Below are 20,456 nucleotides of genomic sequence, written 5' to 3'. Positions count from 1 at the left end.
TCCTGGACTTTGCGAGCTCCGTTCTAAGAATTGGTGCAGGTCCCAGAGGTGGGACCCGCACCTATCAGACATTGGGGGCATATCCTAGCGATATGTCCCCAATGTCTGAAATGGTACAACCCCTTTAAAGGGAACCTGTCATGTGGATATTTGATTATAATCTAACTAATTATATACAATCATTAACTACTTAAAAGTACCTTAGATGTATTCACTTACTGGTGTGACAGGTGGTTACCTCATAATAATCACACAAAGATGCCGCATGCTAATAAGCTGATTTGAGTCCAGCGTGATGTCATTGAGTCCAGCGTTTATTTAATTAACAGCTATAGCCACTTCCCTGCCCACCTGCTGCTGATTCATATGGAAAATAACTGTCATTCAGCAGCAGGTGGGCGGGGAGAGTCAGGAGCTCATGAATATTCAGGACTCATCATTATCAGCTGGAGCTTTTCAATACAAGATGTTGGCAGATTGATTGGGTCAATTAAAGAAAGTGACCCAACATTATTATTTATGTTACCCTTAGTTAGGACACCATGCAACTGGTGACAGGTTCCCTTTAAGCCATGCCCAAGGCACAGCTTTGCAGGCAGCTCACTTTGACAAGCCTGGGAACCTTCACAAGGCCTGAAGCTGTCATAACAACTGATGGGACCGATTTCGTTGCCGTTTTTGCGGTCTGCAAATTGCGGAATATTCTTCCTTCTGTAGAAATGTCCTATTCTTGTCTGCAAAACAGACAAGAATAGGACATGTTCAATTTTTTTGCAGGGTAGTGGAACGGATATATGGATGCGCATGGCAAACAGTGCGCTGTCCGCATCTTTTGCAGCCCCATTGAAGGGAATTGGTCCGCATCCGATCCTCAAAAAATGCACATGGGATTCGGACAAAAACCACAGTCGAGTGCATGAGCCCTAACAGGAAGCCAGTGAAAAAGCTATAGAATGCAACAGTATTCTATTGCAGTCTATGGTACAGAAGATCACATGTACAAGTCTTCTAAGGCTGCGTTCACACGGGCGAGATTTCCGCGCGGGTGCAATGCGGTAGGTGAACGCATTGCACCCGCACTGAATCTGGACCCATTCATTTCAATGGGGCTGTTCAGATGAGCGATGATTTTCACGCATCACTTATGCGTTGCGTGAAAATCGCAGCATGCTCTATATTCTGCGTTTTTCACGCAACGCAGGCCCCATAGAAGTGAATGGGGTTGCGTGAAAATCGCATGCATCCGCAAGCAAGTGCGGATGCGGTGCGATTTTCACGCACGGTTGCTAGGTGACTGTCTATACACTGTAATATTTTCCCTTATAACATGGTTATAAGGGAAAATAATAGCATTCTGAATACAGAATGCTTAGTAGGTGATCAATTGAGGGTTAAAAAATAAAAAAAATTAACTCACCTTGTCCTCTTGTTCGCGTAGTTCTCCCGGTCTTTAGTTCTTTAAAAAGATGAACTATGGGCTAAAGGACCTTTGGTGACGTCAGATCACATGCTCCAATCACAGGGTCCATCACCGCGGTGATGGACCCTGTGATTGGAGCATGTGATCTGACGTCACCAAAGGTCCTTTAGCCCATAGTTCATCTTTTTAAAGAACTAAAGACCGGGAGAACTACGCGAACAAGAGGACAAGGTGAGTTAATTTTTTTTATTTTTTAACCCTCAATTGATCACCTACTAAGCATTCTGTATTCAGAATGCTATTATTTTCCCTTATAACCATGTTATAAGGGAAAATAATAACATCTACACAACACCGAACCCAAACCTGAACTTCTGTGAAGAAGTTCGGGTCTGGGTACCACAGTCGGTTTTTTATCACGCGCGTGCAAAACACATTGCACACGCACGATAAAAACTGAACATCGGAACGCAATCGCAGTCAAAACTGACTGCAATTGCATTCCTACTCGCGCGGGTTTGCCGCAACACACCGGGACGCATCCGGAACTAATCCGGACACGCTCGTGTGAACCCAGCCTAAGGGGACTAAAAAGCGCAGTGAAAAAAAAGTAATAAAAAAAAGTTTTTAAAAATAAAAAAAACACTAAAATAAAACAATAATAAAAATATAACAACAATAATAGAAATAAACATCATAGGTATCGCTACATTGGAAAATATCTGAACTAATAAAATATTTTAACCCCTTAAGGACCTATGACGTAGCGTACGTCATGGGTCCCATCCCTAAACATGGCGCCCGCTCGCGCGTGCAGCGGGCGCTTTAGCCGCGGGGTCTCTGCTATTTTAAATAGCAGAGATCCGCGGCACATGTATGCGATCAGCCATAAGGCTGATCGCATACATCTTACCTTTCAGATGCCGCGGTCAAATGTGACCACGGCATCTGCACAGACCGGAACCAGAAGTTGGGCGCTTCCGGTCCGGTAACAGCGTTCCCCGGCTGAGATCGGGGGACAAGTTATCTCGATCTAATTGACCGAAGCCCCAAGCCGGCTTCAGAGTCAATTAGATGTATATATAAATACAGGCCACTAGGTGGCAGCCTTGTATTGATATAGTGCAGTGGTGGCGAACCTATGGCACGGTTGCCAGAGGCGGCACTCAGAGCCCTCTCTGTGGGCACCAGCACCCTGGAAAAAGTCTATGGTGTACCAATATGCCTTAGATTCTCCCTGTCATTCATCAGCGCAGGGCGCACTATGAACGGCACAGGCCGCACACTGAATGCAGGCAGGGTATTATAACTACATGATAAAGTACATGGAGAATATACTAGTGTTCAGGTTAAATTGCCGTGTTGGCACTTTGTGGTAAATAAGTGGGTTTTGGGTTGCAGTTTGGGCACTTGGTCTCTAAAAGGTTTGCCATCACTGATATAGTGCAATCGAATGATTGCCAGTCATTGTCACCCAAGGTTAAGTAAAAAAGTTTAAAAAAAAAGTAAAAAGAAAGTTTTTACAAATATAAAAAAAAAAAAAAAAGTTCAAATCACCCACCTTTCCTTAAAATAAAAATACTTAACCAATAAAAAAAATAAACATCATGGGCATAGCCGCTTGCGAAAATGCCCATACTATTAAAATATATCAATATTAATGGCATACGGCAAATGGCGTAGCGAGAAAAAAATAAAAACAGCCAATTTGCCATTTTTTGTCACTTCAACTACCCAATAATTTTTTTTAGAAAAAGTGATCAAAAAGTCGCACACACTTAAAATTGGTACTATTGACAAGAACAGATCTTCCTGCAAAAAAATTAGCCTTCACACAGCCCTGTACACATAACCACAAAAAAGTTATAGGGGTCAGAATATGGTTATGAAAAAAAAAAAAAATCCTCAAAGGTTTAAAAAAAAAATTTCAGTATTAAAACGCCAGAAAAATTATACAAGTGTGGTATCGTTGGAACTGTACTGACCTGGAGAATGAAGATAACAGATCAATTTTACTGCATAGTGTACAGTGTAAAAAAATAAAAATCTTTATCAGAATTGCGTTTTTTTTTTCCGATTCTACCCCATTTGGAATTTTTTCCCCGCTCCCTACTACATGGTATGCAACCGTAATTGGTGCCATTCGAAAGTACAACTTGTCCCGCAAAAAATAAGCCCTCATAAGGATATGTGAATGGAAAAATAAAAAAGTTAGGACTATGGGAAGGCGGGGAGTGAAAAAAGAAAAAAAGCATGTACCCCAAAACTACAGCTCACCCCATGAAAAATGAGTCTTCACACATCTCTGTAGATGGAAAATTAAAAAGTGTTGTTGGTGTTTAGAATACGGCGATGCAAGGAAAATATATTAAAGGTTATCTTTTTAACGTAGTAAAACATAATGGAAACGATATAAATCTGGTATCACTGCAATCATACCGACCCCCAGAATAAGGTTGTTAGGTCATTTTTAGTGCACAGTGAATACTGTAAAAACAAAACCCCCCAAAAATACCCCCCCCCCCCCCCCCCCCCCCTGTTTTCCAATACAAGCAGTGGTAAATTAAATATATGTGAAGGGAAATTTTTAAAAGTTGTGGCTCTTGGAAAGCTGGGAATAAGAACGAAAATACAAAAAACTGGCTGCGTCCTCAAGGGGTTAAATAGGCAGGAAAATAAGTGGCTTTGACTATGTCTGTTATACCGGTCCCCGAACTGCATAATACTTTAATGACTTTCCCGGAGACCAATGCCCCCTTTTGGCTTACGCTCGTGTCCACAGGAAAATGGCTCCTGTACTGGAGACATACAGGAAGCATTCTCTTCCGCCCTCTAGTGTTTAGGTTCCCGTTCTCCTGTCAGCTCGTGAGGGTGACGTCATTGCAGTTGGTGTTTTGGCCTCCGTCGCTCTCCGTAGAGCATCAGTCATTGGCAGTGTATGTGGCCGGTGTCGGGCGGGGTGCGCAGGGAAACAGGGCGGTGACGCGATTGGAAGCCAGTGGGGAGAAGTGAGGTTGGCGATTCGGTGGGTATGGCTGTGGTGTCGGTAACGTGAGGGCTCCAGGCCGATAACGGCGAGGCCTAGTGCTTGCTATTGTCCCAGCCAATGAGCGGGCTGCTGGAGGCAGGGGAGCCGGGTGTAGCAGCCGTGCTGTGGACCACGCCTGTTATCTCTACCTGCACTACAAGTCCCAGCATAGCCTGGCAGCTGTAGTAAGTGCAGAGGTGCCACATTGCCTGAGGCCTTCCTCTACTCCTTCCTTGCTGATATATATTGGTGTCAAGTATGTTTCTGGGAAAGCTGGGTGACAACCAGTATGACTGCAGCCGTGGCTCCCTGAGGGGTGGTCACCTAGCTTTCCACAGCTGCCTAGTTATGTAATACATCCCTGGTCTTTGTATTGCTGCTGCGCTGGATATTCCGGAATACTGGAAAGCTGAATAATGCTGTATCGCCGCTGTTACACCTCCTGCAGAGGTCACGCAGCTTACCCAATCTGGAAGTAGGCAAGTTTCATAGGAGTATGGGAAAGCTGTGTGATCCAATATGGTCGCTGTTACACTACCTGCAGAAGTCACACAGCTTTCCCAATCTTGAAGTAGGCTGGTTTGATGTTAATGATTATGGGAAAGCTGTGTGATCTAATATGGCCACTGTTAGGCCCCTTTCACACGGGAGAGTATTCCGCGCGGGTGCGATGCGTGAGTTGAACGCATTGCACCCGCACTGAATCCGGACCCATTCATTTCTATGGGGCTGCGCACACGAGCGGTGATTTTCACGCGTCACTTGTGTGTTGCGTGAAAATAGCAGCATGCTCTATATTCTGCATTTTTCACGTAACGCAGCCCCCATAGAAATGAATGGGGTTGCGTGAAAATCGCAAGCAAGTTCAGATGCGTTGCGATTTTCACGCACAGTTGCTAGGTGACGATCAGGATGGGGACCCGATCATTATTATTTTCCCTTATAACATGGTTATAAGGGAAAATAATAGCATTCTGAATACAGAATGCATAGTACAATAGCGTTGGAGGGGTTAAAAAAAAATATATATTTTTTTAACTCACCTTAATCCACTTGTTCGCGCAGTCGGCATCTCTTCTGTCTTCATCTGTGAGCAATAGGACCTTTGATGACGTCACTGCGTTCATCACATGATCCATCACCATGGTGATGGACCATGTGATGAACGCAGTGATGTCATCAAAGGTCCTATTGCTCACAGATGAAGACAGAAGAGATGCCGACTGCGCGAACAAGTGGATTAAGGTGAGTTAAATTATTATTATTATTTTTTAACCCCTCCAGTGCTATAGTACTATGCATTCTGTATTCAGAATGCTATTATTTTCCCTTATAACCATGTTATAAGGGGAAATAATACAATCTACACAACAACTAACCCAAACCTGAACTTCTGTGAAGAAGTTCGGGTCTGGGTACCACAGTCGGTTTTATATCACGCGCGTGCAAAACACATTTTGCGCGATAAAAACTGACTGCAGTTGCGTTCCTACTTGCGCGGGTTTGCTGCAATGCATCGGGACGCATCCGGACCTAATCCGGACACGCCCGTGTGAAAGAGGCCTTACACTACTACATGGCTTTCTCACCCTTGAATTTGCATCAGTAGGTAGGTTTGATATTCAGGAGTATGGGAAAGCTGTGTCATTTCCAGTTTTGCCTGCAGAGGTCATACAGCTTTCTCACCCTTGAAGTAGGCAGGTTTGATATGCAAGAGTATGGGGAAAGCTGTGTCAAATCCAGTATGGTCACTGTTACACTCCCCGCAGAGGTCACACAGCTTTCTCACTCTTGAATTGGCATCAGTAGGCAGGTTAGATATTCAGGAGTACGGAAAAGCTGAGTAACGAGCTCTGCAGGAGGTATCGGGTTAGTTAGTGGCTATATCTCCTGTAACCCAGCTTCTCCGGAAACAGATACAACTAAGAAAGTGACAAAGAGAACTCTCTGTAAGGCCTCATTCACGTGTCCGTGATAAGATCAGTGATTTATCCGTGAAGGATTCGTGTTTGTCCGTGTCTCCGTTATTTGTTCTCCATGTGTCGTCTGTGTTCCACAACACGGCACGGCTAAAAATTAATTTTCCGAGCTTCTCCTATAAATGGTCTGTGAAACACAGACGGCATCCAGGTTGGGTTTGTGTTTTTCACTGATCCATAGACTATAATGGGCGTAACGGATCCGTAAAAACACTGACAAAATGCAGCATGCTTCCGTGCTAGAACATGGGCCTGTGACTATACGCATTAAAATGAACGGGTACATGTGCTGTGTGGAGAACACGGACAGCACACGTCTGTGAATCACTGACGTGTGTATCAGAACTGAGGCCGGGACCACTCGGCGACGTGGGGTCACATGACATAAGATGGCGACTAGTGATGGTGAATGTGTTGACCCACAAGCTACTTGACCAAGACGCGGGGGTCAGCGGAGATCCGTACCTGTTACAGGTCTGGGTGACCGCACTTGTAATCTTGATGACTCGTGCGGCCACAAGTCGCCGTGTAGCTTTGGCCTTTCCCATGAAAGTTGTCAGGACCGACCCCCCCCCCCCCCCCCCCCCCTCTGACGTGTATGGTGGTGTCCAGTCTCCCCCCTGATGGCAGATGTTGGGAAAAAGAAAGGTCTGAACATGCCCTAAGGGTAGGAATATCCACCCTGTGTACAGTACCAGTGAGGTGACGGAGATTTGCTGGATCTCATGTGCACGGTGCGCATCTTGTACGCATGGAAATAGACTTTCTTGTGCGGCTTTTAAAATCTGCAGTGTGTCATTTGTTTGTGCAGCTCTGGTGCTGATGTATTGTCGGCTCTTCATAGACTTGTTAAAATACGCAGAAAATCAGCGCCTAAAAAACGCCATAATGTGCATTTTTTTAATTGTGATTTTTATGGAAATTTTTTGCATACAAATCCACACTGTGTGCAGGTGCCGTAAGTTGTGGCTCTGTGGTTGACGAGTTCCATTCACGTAGTGTTACCACAAAATGCAATGTTTTTTGCCAAGTGGTTTTTATTTGTGCAATATGTCCTGTGAAAAACAGTAAGGCCCCTTGCAGACGAGCGTGTCCGGATTAGGTCCGGATGCGTCCCGGTGCATTGCGGCAAACCTGCGCGAGTAGTTACACAATTGCAGTCAGTTTTGACTGCGATTGCGTTCCGTTTTTATCTCGCGGGTGCAATGCGTTTTGCACGCGCGTGATAAAAAACTGAATGTGGTACCCAGACCCGAACTTCTTCACAGAAGTTCAGGTTTGGGTTCAAGGTTGTGTAGATTGTATTATTTTCCCTTATAACCATGTTATAAGGGAAAATAATAATGATCGGGTCCCCATCCCGATCGTCACCTAGCAACCGTGCGTGAAAATCGCACCGCATCCGCACTTGCTTGCGATTTTCACGCAACCCCATTCATTTCAATGGGGCCTGCGTTACGTGAAAAACGCACAAAGAGGAGCATGCTGCGATTTTCACACAAAGCACAAGTGATGCGTGAAAATCGCGGCTCATGTGCACAGCCCCATGAAATGAATGGGTCCGGATTCAGTGCGGGTGCAATGCGTTCACCTCACGCATTAGACCCGCGCGGAAATCTCGCCCGTGTGAAAGGGGCTTAAAAACTGCATGCCAAAAAACCGTGGTGCGTTGTCATGTACAACCGCAACGTGTAAGTAAAAGAGGAGATCCAGCTTCCAAACAACCATATGAATGCTTTAATGAAAAAACGTGCTAAAATCCGGACATGTACATCAGGTCTACGCGTTTCAGATCAACAAATTCCGATCCTTACTCATGACAACATGATGGTGTGAGACACTGGCCTTAAATAAGGGTGGACACAATCAACACATAGCTCCACCTCTAACACATAAAAAAACATTACACTAAAAACAGATAGAAAAAGAGAGGAAAATCTTCAAGGGAAACTAGAGTGTACCACGGTCAGTAATGCAATATGAGATCATGCCTACGATTAAGACCTGTTGGTACACAAGTACCCATAGTAAAGATCCAGTATGATTCTCTATTTAAAAGAACTCTCCTATGATCACCTCCACGTTTCGGAAATGTAACCCGTTCCACTCCTTCTACCACAAGGCTGCTAGTACAAGGCAACGTGTGGTCCAGAAGATATGTTCGGAACATGCCCAGTTCTACTGCGGATAGGCATGTGTAAGGGTACGTTCACACGTGGTCCCTGCCGTGGATTTTCGTGCAGCACCTGCATTGTGGATGAGAGTTTAAGAAATCTTATCCGCACACTGCATAAAAAATCCTTAGTGTGTATCTGAGGTCTGCAGCATGTGAGTTATTACTGCACAGTTCACTCTTTGCAATGGAGAGGATGAAGGCCGTAGCGTGAATCACGTGGATTTTGCCGTGTATCTGTGGACTTTTCTGATGTATTTTACGTCCCCTAAAGCCTTGTGGAAGTTTTTTTTTTAAAGTGTGTTGGATTAATATTGGAGCATTAGTGATGGGGTAGGTCAGTAATAGCTAACCTCCGGCACTCCAGCTGGGGTGAAACTACGACTCCCAGCATGCTCCATTCATTTCTATGGAGTTCTGAGAACAGCCAAGCAAGTGTACATCTTGGGAGTCGTAGGTTTACCACAGCTGGAGTGCCAGGGGTTAGCCTTCACAGGGGTAGGTTCACACATGGCAGATTTCTTAATACAGGAATGTCTCATTTATCTGACTGGTGTAAGGCTACTTTCACACTCACGTTTTTCTTTTCCGGCACTGAGTTTCGTCCCAGGGGCTCTATACCGTAAAATAACTGATCAGTTTTATCCCCATGCATTCTGAATGGAGAGAAATCCGTTCAGGATGTCTTCAGTTCAGTCACTGAACGGCGTTTTGGACGGAGCCTGCTGCGGTGTTATCTCCGTCCAAAATTCCGGATCAGTTGCCGGAATGCCAGATCCGGCATTAATTTACATTGAAATGTATTAGTGTCGGACCCGGCATTAAAAATACAGCAATGCCGGATCCGTCCTTCTGGTCTGCGCATGCGCAGACCAGTAAAAATGTGAAGAAAAATAGAAACAGATCCGTATGACAAACGGAGAGACGGATCCGTTATTGCAATGCATTTGTGCGACGGATCCGTATCCAGACCCGTCTACAAATGCTTTCCGTTTGCATACAGATTGCCTGATCTGGCAGGCGGTTCCGGCGGACAGAACTGCTTGCCGGATCACTCTGCTGCTAGTGTGAAAGTAGCCTAAGGAGTTGTCCGGCCTAGGAGCAGACGCCCCAATCGTTGGAACCAGTGCCCCGTTAAAAACAAATACTTACCTGTCTGCAGTTCCCATACCTCTGCCCTTTTTCCAGCCATGAAAGGTTCCCCCTGGAACATCACGTGACTGCTGCAGCCAGTAACTGGCCTCAGCGGTCACTGTGCTAGAAAGACCCCATCGCTGAGGATATTGAGTAGCCACAGCAGTCCCAGGACCAGGCCACTTCGGGTTTGGCGAGGACCCGTAGTGTTTGGGAACCCTGGGACTGCGGACAGGTCAGTGAGGATTATTATTATTTTTTTGTTATTTGGCCACAGGTTCCGGGGATAGGCCTTGAATGGACCAGAAGATCATTTTAATTTGGAATCTAGATTGTAAACCCCATTTGGGACCAGTGGAATATTTCAGTGACATATAGTTGAATAAAATAGTATTAAAATCTATAAAACATCCACTGATTTTACAGTAATAATGTGAGTGATGCCAATTTAAAGGAATAATTGAGATTGTACTTTTCACTTGCACCTTCTGACCAGGTTTATCTTTTCAGATTAAAGCTTGAAGTTCTTCTATTGCTTTCTGGAGGATTGAAAGGTAAGTGTTTGTTACGTATGACGTTTTCTATGAGTCCTGCTTTCAGCCTTTGTCTATTATTTTATTTTTATTTTTTTTACATCTCGAGACTATCTGCTACCAGTAGGGCAAAGATTGTAGTTTTTTAGGGCCTGCTCCTGGCAAGAAAGGGCGGTACTATCTTATGGAAGCCCTCTAATTGGATCCATCGTTGTTACAAATAAATTATGGACCCTTGCATTGCGGATCCGCAATGCACCCGGCCGACACCGCAATTGCGGACAAGAATAGGACATGCTGGTTACGAATAGTCGGGCGGCACTGCGTGAAGGTATGGGTGCGCGGTTAGCGGACGTCACTCCGGATGCTTAAATGAAGGAAGAAACCGGCACTCCTTGGTACTGCAATTATATCGGGTTTATTCGCCACTCATAGAAGAGGTGACGCGCGTTTCGACACATGCAAGTGACTTTATCAAAGCAATGTGATCAGCAGGATGCTCACATTGCTTTGATAAAGGCACTTGCATGTGTCGAAACGCGCGTCACCTCTTCTATGAGTGGCGAATAAACCCGATATAATTGCAGTACCAAAGAGTGCCGGTTTCTTCCTTCATTTAAGAATAGGACATGTTCTATTTTTTTCCGAAGCTGCGGACCGGAAGAACGGGGGCGCGCTCCGGAAATGCGCAGAGCACATAGTGTGCTCTCCGCATCCATTCTGTCCCCATAGAGAAAGAATGGGTCCGCACCCGTTCCGCAAAATTGCGGAACGGATGCAGACCTATTTGCTGACGTGTGAATGGAGCCTTAGGATACTTGGGCCCCCCATGCAGAAATTTTTCTCTTTGTCATTATGTACTGTTGAAGGGGTCCTCTGCCCTAATTAAAAAAAACAAAACAATGACCATAATTGAAACTTAACACCTTTCAGAGCACCCTCTGTTTCAGCACCGTGGTGGCCATCAGACCAGAAATGACAGAGACCTGTTCTTGGTCATGAGACCGCTGCAGCCAGCCAGCGGCCTCATTGCTAGTGCACTGTCCGTCTGTCTGCAATATTCTTAAACAGGCTGCACAACCCTTTGAATAATATGATGCGGTTTTAAAGTGGTTATCCAGGGATACACTACCTAACATTAATCAGGGTATGTATTTAATTTTTGGGCTACAAACATAAAAAACAAAAAAAAAAAACAAAGAAAGTCTTAGGGGTGCATCCACATGGGACGAAAAATAATATTTGCAGGTTTCACCGTATGCATTGCAAAGGGTGAAATCCATGGAGAAAACGGCCAAAAATGTACACCCCTCTTGTCCATTAATTTCATTGTAAGAGTGGACTTAATTTCCATGGCTCACCGGCTGCTCTAACTGGTTCTCCAATGAAGTCTGATTTTGTGTTGATCTTTTTTTCTATCTCATCATGGGTGATCATGAGATTTCATGACAAGTCTGCAGTAGTGTACAAGAGCGGCTTTGTTAGGAGCTCAATGCTCTCCTTTGTGTTTGGGGCGTACAGCTGTAATGTATACAGGGTGCCATGTAAGGTAATTCAGGGTAGAATTTTACTAACTTTTCCGCGTTCTTCACAGTTCTGTTTGGATATAAGAGACCATTTTACATAAGCTTGCTCCTCCCCAAGACTGTGCCGTCTGTGGGCAGATTGTGTTCCTCCAGTACACTAGCGCTGACATCACATGCCTAAACGGGGTTCTCCTGGACTGTCTTTAGGATAGGTGATGAATATCTGATCAGTGGGGGTCCCTCTCCTGGCACCCTGCCAATCAACTGATAGCAGGCAGGGCCTGGTTACTGCAGCGCTGCTCACATTAAAGTGAATGGAAGCAGAGATGCAGTAACAAGGCACGTCACAAGTAACTAGAAGAGCTGTAGTAACCAGGTACAACCTTGTTACTAGTGGCCGATCCTGGTTAATAATGGCTGCAGTAACCAGGTACTGCCACTAGTATCCAGAAGAAGAACTGCAGTAACCAGGTATGGCTACTAGTAACCAGGGGAAGAGCTGCAGTAACCAGGTATGGCCACTAGTAACCAGGGGAAGAGCTGCAGTAACCAGGTATGGCCACTAGTAACCAGGGGAAGAGCTGCAGTAACCAGGTATGGCCACTAGTAACCAGGGGAAGAGCTGCAGTAACCAGGTATGGCCACTAGTAACCAGGGGAAGAGCTGCAGTAACCAGGTATGGCCACTAGTAACCAGGGGGAGAGCTGCAGTAACCAGGTATGGCCACTAGTAACCAGGGGGAGAGCTGCAGTAACCAGGTATGGCCACTAGTAACCAGGGGAAGAGCTGCAGTAACCAGGTATGGCCACTAGTAACCAGGGGAAGAGCTGCAGTAACCATTAGCAGAGAATCATTTTAATGTGCTTCCCTAATAAAAGCAACCTTCAACACTTTAAAGATGACATTCTTCAAATAATACTTTAAGTAGTGACCCATTTGGCCTGTATTACAGCATCTGCTGTCGTACTGGAGGGCCTCCTGTCTGTGACCCCCGCATGGAGCAATGTTATGTACACGAAGTGGCCATGTATTACATGGTCAGCATTAATTTGAATGGGCATCATACAGTGCCATATTGGTACGAAAGCCTGTTGGGTCCTCATTTACAAATGGTCGGACAATCACTTTTAACAGAAGCTGTAGACTGAGTTTCATCGATTCTCATGAGATCCAGTAACCATGATTGCTTTTCTGATTTTTCTCATTTGGCATATAATAGTTCTGCTCCCTTCATCACTAGTTTTACTTCTACATTATAGCATGGCTAACGTCACTATGTATGTTCCCACAAAGAGATAGGCAATGCATCAGTCTTTGCTCTGCATCTCCTAACATTTGGTTGGTGCACCAAGTCAATCAGACATTTTTATACTCAAAATTATAACTGCAGATTGCCTAAAAACATACATGCCTTTTACTTTCTTGTGTAATGCATATTTTGCTTGCACTTTGTGTATTATTTCTTTTCCACTTTATTTTGTATGTTATGGTGCAGTATGTATTTCTGTTGCACTTTATTATGTAGTTTATATTATTTTGCTTGCACTTTATTGTGTACTGTGGAGAGAATTGTGGAATAACACGTGTTGCTTGTTTCTCTAGAAATCTCTTCCCTTTCCTATTAAGTGCTTTGTGGCCTTGTCTGTGTCTACGTAGAAAAGCCGATGTGTCCTGACAGGTTCCAGGGTAGCTTGGGAGTGAGATGCTGTGTGGTTTAATAGGCTTGTGTGTTGCTGTGATCTCAATTAGCCAAAGAACCTGGCAGCAAATTTTTTGGGCTCCACTGTGGACTGTGTGTGCAGTGATATTTCCAGCCTTATCCATGAGCGTCTGTTCTTCTTGTGCTGCGGTGACTTCTGTTTCTTTTGCAGATGCTTAAAGGGGTTACCTACTTTTTACTTAAATCAGTAAATAGGCCATGGACAGTAATCATTCATACATGCAAGCATGTGTTAGTACTGAACTCGAGCTGTCCCAGTATTGGAGATGTAAGCACAGCAAGCTCCATGTCTTATGACTTGTCTTCCTCTGACTGCTCCTGGCTTCCTCCTCTTTGGTGCAGGCATTGAACTAACTGGAAGTGGAAGTGTCCAGCGCTTGCACAGATACAGGCAGCACAATCCCCTGTACCTGTGCATGCATTTCTGATAAAAGTGCTATAATTCTGTTTGTGCCCGGGCATACCATTAGATTATCCAACATATTGTCTGAATTCTTATACTAAGGCCTAATGCACACAGCGTTTTTCTATTTTATTTATTGTGGCTCAGAAAAGGTCGGGGACCTCACTACAGACTAATTTGCCAGACATGTACCTAACAAATATCTTTTTTTCCCCACTGTCATCATTCATCCAGATTCCTCAACATGTCTGACAAAAGTGAACTGAAGGCGGAGTTGGAGAGAAAGAAGCAGCGTTTGGCTCAAATAAGAGAAGAGAAAAAAAGGAAAGAAGAAGAAAAGAAAAAGAAGGAGGTAACTGATTGAAACAACGTGTTTTCTAATAATCTTAAAAAAAAAAAAAAAAAAATTTAAAAACATTACTTGTCCTTATTAGATTATGTTAAAGAGGACCCGTCTACACTCCTGACGTGTTATGGTGAATAATTATATTTCCCATGAAATAACAATACTTGAAGTATGAATAAATTACAGTATGGGAACCTTATAGGGTTTCCATACTGTCCACAGTGAGTGGATTGTTAATGTGTTAAGACTTACTCCATTGTCAAGAGGAAGGGTAGCACGTGGTTTATTCATACGTTTACAGGAGTAATAACAGAGAAACAGCACAATGAGTTCAAAGAAAAAAATCTTCATACCGGATACAAATATATATTTAAGGCTACTTTCACACTAGCGTTTTAGTTTTCCGGTATTGAGATCCGTCATAGGGTCTCAATACCGGAAAAAAACGCTTCCGTTTTGTCCCCATTCATTGTCAGTGGGGACAAAACTAAACTGAACAGAACGGAATGCTCAAATGCATTCCGTTCCGTTTAGTTGCGTTCCCATACCCGAGAGCAAACCACAACATGTTGTAGTTGCTTTCCCTCCTGGGACGTGGAGCAAGACGGATCCGGCATGACCCCCAATGCAAGTCAATGGGGACGGATCTGTTTTCTCTAACACAAAAGAAAACTGATCCGTCCTCCATTGACTTTCAGGGGAGTTCATGACGGATCCGTCTTGGCTATGTTACAGATAATACAACCGGATCCTTTCATAACTGATGTAGATGGTTGTATTATCAGTAACTGAAGCGTTTTTGCTGAACCCTGCCGGATCCAGTAGAAACGCTAGTGTGAAAGTAGCCTAAAGGGGTTGTCCACTTTTTTAATATTGATGACCTATACTCAGGATAGAGCAATATAGAGAAATCCACAGCACTCATCCAATTCAGTCAATGGTGTTTTATTTAGTAGTTAGGCAGCATACATAGCGACGTTTCGACCTTCAGGTCTTGGTGCTGTCATGTTGGACTCCTGGAAAAACAATTACCGGTAAGACTAATTACGGATTTCCAGGATGTCCCCCATGACAGCACATGGAAGAAATACCCAATCACTTTAAATTTTTAGGGGGGGGGGGGGGGGCACTGCTTGAAGGACCTTAGTGCTTGGACAAAAATTTTGATTGGTGAGGAAGTCCAAACGATAATATATGCAAAAGGTATTATAATTTGTCCATGTAGCTGTTCTACATATTTGATCTATCGTGGCATTAGCTTTCTCTGCCCACGATGTTGCCATAGCCGTGGTAGAATGGGCTTTAATGGAGATTGGACAGTTCTTTTTTTGTAAAGAGTATACCTCTCGAATTGTATCTTTGATCCATCTTTGTTTAGTAATTTTCTGGCCTTTATTTTTTCCTCCGTGCTGAATGACTAAATTTGAATCCTGTCTCCAAGATTCTCTTGACTGGAGATATTTAACTATCGTCCTCCGCACATCCAAGCAATGGAAACTCCCCTCTTTGGCATTTCTAGGAGAAGCACAAAAGGACTGAAGAATTATTTCCTGTTCTTCATGGAAGGAGGAGACTACTTTTGATAAAAAGGCTGGGTCTAATTTTAAGATTACTCTGTCATCAAGAATCTTTAGATAAGGTTCTTTCATAGAGAGAGCTTGAATTTCCCCTATCCTACCGACGGAGGTAATGGCTACTAGGAAGGCAGCTTTCATGGTCAAATATTTTGATGAGATATCATCTAATGGTTCAAACAGAGGTTCACAAAGGGAGTTTAAGACTAAGGTTAAGTCCCAAGTTGGGGCATTTTGTCTTATTGTGGGTCTTAATCTGGAAACTGCTTTAAAAAACCTCTTTACCCATCTATGTTTAGCTAATGGGAAATTTAGGAAATCTGAAATAGCTGATACCTGGACTTTTAAGGTACTCTGTCTCAAACCTAAATCAAACCCTGCAGAAAGTCTGTAATGTGTGAAATGGTAGGTGAGGAACCGTCTGGGTTTTCTGAAGACAACCAGGAACCAAATATTTTCCAGGTTTTCCCTTATATGGCTGAAGTAACTTGTTTGCGACTATTTTATAACGTTGCAATTGCTTTTTCCAAAAGACCTTGCCTTTTCAGCATTTCCCTTTCAGGATCCAGGCCGTCAAATTCAAGGTTTTCAGATCTTGATGTTTTAGAGGGTCCTGAACCAGAAGATCCTGTCTCCTTGGGAGGATTAATTTGCCCCTCAGATGTAAGGCTGAGATTGATAACATGTTTGGGCCCAGTGAAATATCTGATTTGACACCCTCTGCATCAAGGGGTTCCTGGTCCCTCCTTGGTGTTTGAGGTAACACACCGTAGTGATGTTGCCTGAGTAGATTCTTAGATGCTTCCCTTTTACGATATTTTCGGCCTGTTTCAGAGTCTTTAGAACCGCTGTTAGCTCTTTTAAGTTTGATCCCAGGCTCTCTAGAGGTGACCATTCTCCTTGAAAATATAGATCCTCCACCTGGTCTTCCCGGCCTAACTTGCTGGCATTTGTGGTTACCGTCACCATTGGATCCAGCTTCCAGGGAATTCCCTTCACTAGGTTGTCTGAAGTTAACCACCAGTTCAGGGAGTTCTTTACCCCTGTTGTAAGGAAAATCCTTTTGTCTAGAGATTTTTGACTCTTGTCCCCCTGAGATAGTATCAGTTTCTGTAATGGTCTTGAATGAAAATGGGCCCAGGGAATCATGCAAGATGTCATGATGCCCAGAATCCTCATTGCCTCTCTGATCGTGCAACTTTTCTTCTTTTTGAAGTGTTGGAATTTTAGTACCATGGTATTTTGTTTGGTTATAGGTAGAAAGGATCTTTCTTTCACTGAATCTAGAAGTGTACCCAAGAAATTCTTCCTGGTTTCCAACCGCAGATCTGATTTGTTGAAATTGATAATCCATCCCAATTTGGTCAGCACCTCCAGTGTTAATTGAATATGATTTTTCAATATCTCCTGAGATTGGGCTGTTAATAAGAAATCGTATGGGATTATAATTATTTTGTCCTGTCGTAGGTGAGCCATCACTTCTACCATCAGTTTTGTAAAAACTCTCGGAGCTGATGAGATTCCGAATGGCAGACACTGAAATTGGAAATGATGTATGTGGCTGTTCACTTTTATTGCAAATCTCAGGTATTTTTGATGATGAGGATGAATAGGGATATGATGATATGCATCCTTCAAGTCTATTGTGCACATGAATGCTTCTGGGGTGATGAGTGGAATGGCTGACCGAATAGATTCCATCTTGAACTTTCGATAGGAGATCACCCTGTTAAGGAATTTGAGGTTTATAATTGTCCTGAACGATCCATTTTTCTCGCCCATATTCCTTGGGGGACACAGGAAACCATGGGTATAGCTCTGCTCCCTAGGAGGCGTGACACTAAGTGAAAGCTGTAAGCCCCTCCTCCATCAGCTATACCCTTCAGCCTGGAGAAGAGACTGCCAGTTTTTGCTTAGTGTCCAAGGAGGCAAGACACCCCCTGCTTATGCAGGGTTGTTTTCCTATGATTTTTTATTTTTACGTTATTTGTTGTTTTTAATTCGGTTTTTTTCTACTTACAGGGACAACAGAGGCGCATTAGACCCCTCTGTTTCTCCCGGGGTTGAGTTGCGCCAGTGCCGGTAATTCCGCACTGCCGCCTCCCCCACAGAAGACAAGGTGGACCAGGGCAGCCTCGCTCCCCTGCGTCCCGCCAGCTCAGGGTCGCCCGCACGCCAAGTCCCTCCCCCGGCTTGCTGCCACTGCGGTGCCAGGAGCTGAAGGGGCGACCCCGCTGGATGGATTGAGGGTGAAGACAGCGTATGGTGAGACAGGCTGCTCCAGCCTCCCCTTCCTCCCTCCCACCGCTGCTACAGGCCTCCTGGGCTCCCATGGCCACCGTTACTACATGGCCACTGCTACATCGTGCGCCCACCCCTCCCCCCCCCCCCCCCCCCCCCCGATATCGGACCGTTACCGGGCAGGGGAGTTCATCTGGGCAAGTCCTTGGCAGGGACGCTGCCTTCTGCCACATCCAGGCGCGGAGGGGGCCGCTTTCTTGGCGTGAACGGCGCCATTTCAGGCCGGCACTTCATTATCCTTGGGGGTTAAGTTCATTTTGCCGCGCGCGCGCGGCTCTGCTTCAGAGCGGCAGGGAGGGGGCGGAGCTTCCTACATGCGCTCCGCTACTTCCGGGTTCATCGCACAGTGCTGCGTGGAATCCTCTCTGCAGTGCGATCCGAAGCCGGTGCTGCTGCCTCTCCTCCACAGCCTCCTCAGTCTGTTCCCCCTTACCGCTGCCGCTTGCATCATCCGGGTCTGGTAGGACTTTTAACCCCCTCCGTGCCACAGTACTGTCGCTTGGGTGTTATCCCCGTTTCTTTCCTTGGGGTCTCCCACTTAAGTGCAACATCTTTGTTCCACCATGTCAGACCCTTCTGCAGCCGCCAAGCCTTGGTACCATGCCTGTACTGCTTGTAGGGAACCCTTTCCCCGGGGGCAGTCTGATCCGCACTGTACTGCATGTCGGGCTCCACCGCAGCCTCAGTCGCCCGCTGTGTCGCTCCCTGCTGCCTCTGACCCGCCTGACTGGGCTAGATCCCTGTCCCAGGCCGTGGAAAGCCTCACTCATGTCGTGGGCCGCCTAATAGACAGGCCGCCTACCCCGCAGGACGCCACTCTTACTGTCGCGCCCTCCGGGTCCACCGCTTCTGCCGCTGCAGCGGGTTCACTCTCCTTTAGTGACCCCTCCCGAGCTAGGCACTCTCAGAAGCGTATTAGAGTAGAGCGAGCCTCCTCCTCGGATGCCTCCCTCTCCCCGCCACGCGTGCGCACCCAGACGAGCCTCTCCTCCCCAAAGGATTCGCTCTCTGAAGGTGAATTGGCGGTTTCAGATTTGGAAATGGACTCGGCCCTGCCGTCCAAGCTAGCCTCAGCGATGGGTCAACTCATCTCTGATATTCGTGACACCTTTAAGGTGCAGGATGATCCCCCTAGCTCGGACGCAGCTAGCGTCTCATTTATCAGACCCAGGCAGGTCTCAAAAGTCTTCCCAATCCACTCTGATTTCTCCTCTGTGGTGTCTAAGGCTTGGGCTCGACCGGACGCCCGTTTTGTCAACCCCAAGAAGCTGGACATTTGCTATCCTTTTCCAGCAGATGTCGTGGCCACATGGTCTTCCCCACCCAAGGTGGACCCCCCTGTGGCCCGGCTGTCGAAGAACACGGCCATCCCTGTTCCCGACGGGTCCTCTCTTCAGTCAGCGGAGGACCGTCGCATGGAGACCCTTTCTAAGGGCATTTTTGCTGCCTCCGGTTCGGCTCTCAGACCGGTTTTTGCCTCTGCTTGGGCAGGGAAAGCAATCTCTGCTTGGGGTGCGCAGCTGGAACAGGAGTTGGACTCGGACGTCCCTATCCAGGACCTGCGTTCCTTGGCCCAGCTTATTGTTCGGGCCGGGAATTTTGTTTGTGAGGCCTCCCTTGATGCGGGAGCCCTTATTGCACGCTCCTCCGCCCTGGCAGTTTCCGTCAGGAGGGAGCTCTGGCTGAAGGTTTGGAAAGCGGACGCTGCCTCCAAACGTTCCTTGGCGGGGCTACCGTTTGCGGGTTCCCGCCTTTTCGGGGTCCGCCTAGACGAACTTATTTCGGAGGCCACGGGTGGTAAAAGCACCCATCTTCCTCAACCCCAAGCCAGGGGCGCCCCCCGCGGACGCCCTGGTGCGTCTCGTTTTCGGTCCTCCCGCAGGGCCTCTGGGGCTCCCACCACAGCTGCCGCTTCGGCTCCTCCCCAGGATAAGCATAGGAAGCCGTTTTTTCGGGCGCAGCCCTCCTGGCGCAAGCCGCAGGCTGCCCGCACACCCGCAGCAAAGCAATCCTCTGCCTGAAGGCGCGCCCCCACCCACCCGGGTGGGGGGCCGGCTCCTCCTTTTCAGGGACGTCTGGTTGGCTCACGTCTCCGACGCCTGGGCCCTCGAAATTGTGTGCTCCGGATACAAAATCGAATTTGCATCCTTCCCTCCAGATCGGTTCTTTCGCTCCCGCCTGCCACGGGACCCGAAACGCGCGGTTGCGTTCTCCGCGGCCGTTCAAGCCTTACTGGACAGGGGGGTGATTACCCCCGTTCCTCTAGAGGAAAGGTTCCAAGGGTTCTACTCGAACCTCTTTGTAGTTCCCAAGAAGGGA

At 46.2% G+C, this 20,456-nt stretch overlaps 1 protein-coding gene across 4 annotated transcripts in view; it reads left to right on the top strand.

Moving 5' to 3' along the window:
• The first annotated feature begins 4,290 nt into the window (after positions 1 to 4,290).
• Positions 4,291 to 20,456, top strand: part of DYNC1I2 (dynein cytoplasmic 1 intermediate chain 2) — a 136,065-nt gene continuing 119,899 nt past the window's right edge. For 3 of the 4 annotated variants that reach the window (XM_040441761.1, XM_040441762.1, XM_040441759.1), the window contains exons 1-3: positions 4,291 to 4,445; positions 10,245 to 10,288; positions 14,151 to 14,268. In XM_040441761.1, coding sequence (XP_040297695.1) covers positions 14,161 to 14,268 — 108 coding nt within the window. In that variant the 5' untranslated portion in view covers positions 4,291 to 4,445; positions 10,245 to 10,288; positions 14,151 to 14,160. Of the gene's footprint in view, positions 4,446 to 4,467; positions 4,634 to 10,244; positions 10,289 to 14,150; positions 14,269 to 20,456 lie in introns of those variants that run through there. The other variant, XM_040441760.1, reaches the window with a different exon arrangement.

This window comes from Bufo bufo, chromosome 7 (assembly GCF_905171765.1).
Source record: "Bufo bufo chromosome 7, aBufBuf1.1, whole genome shotgun sequence".
NCBI lineage: Eukaryota > Metazoa > Chordata > Amphibia > Anura > Bufonidae > Bufo > Bufo bufo.
The sequence above is the reverse complement of the archived record's forward strand: the minus strand, read 5'-3'. Positions and strand labels throughout refer to the sequence as shown.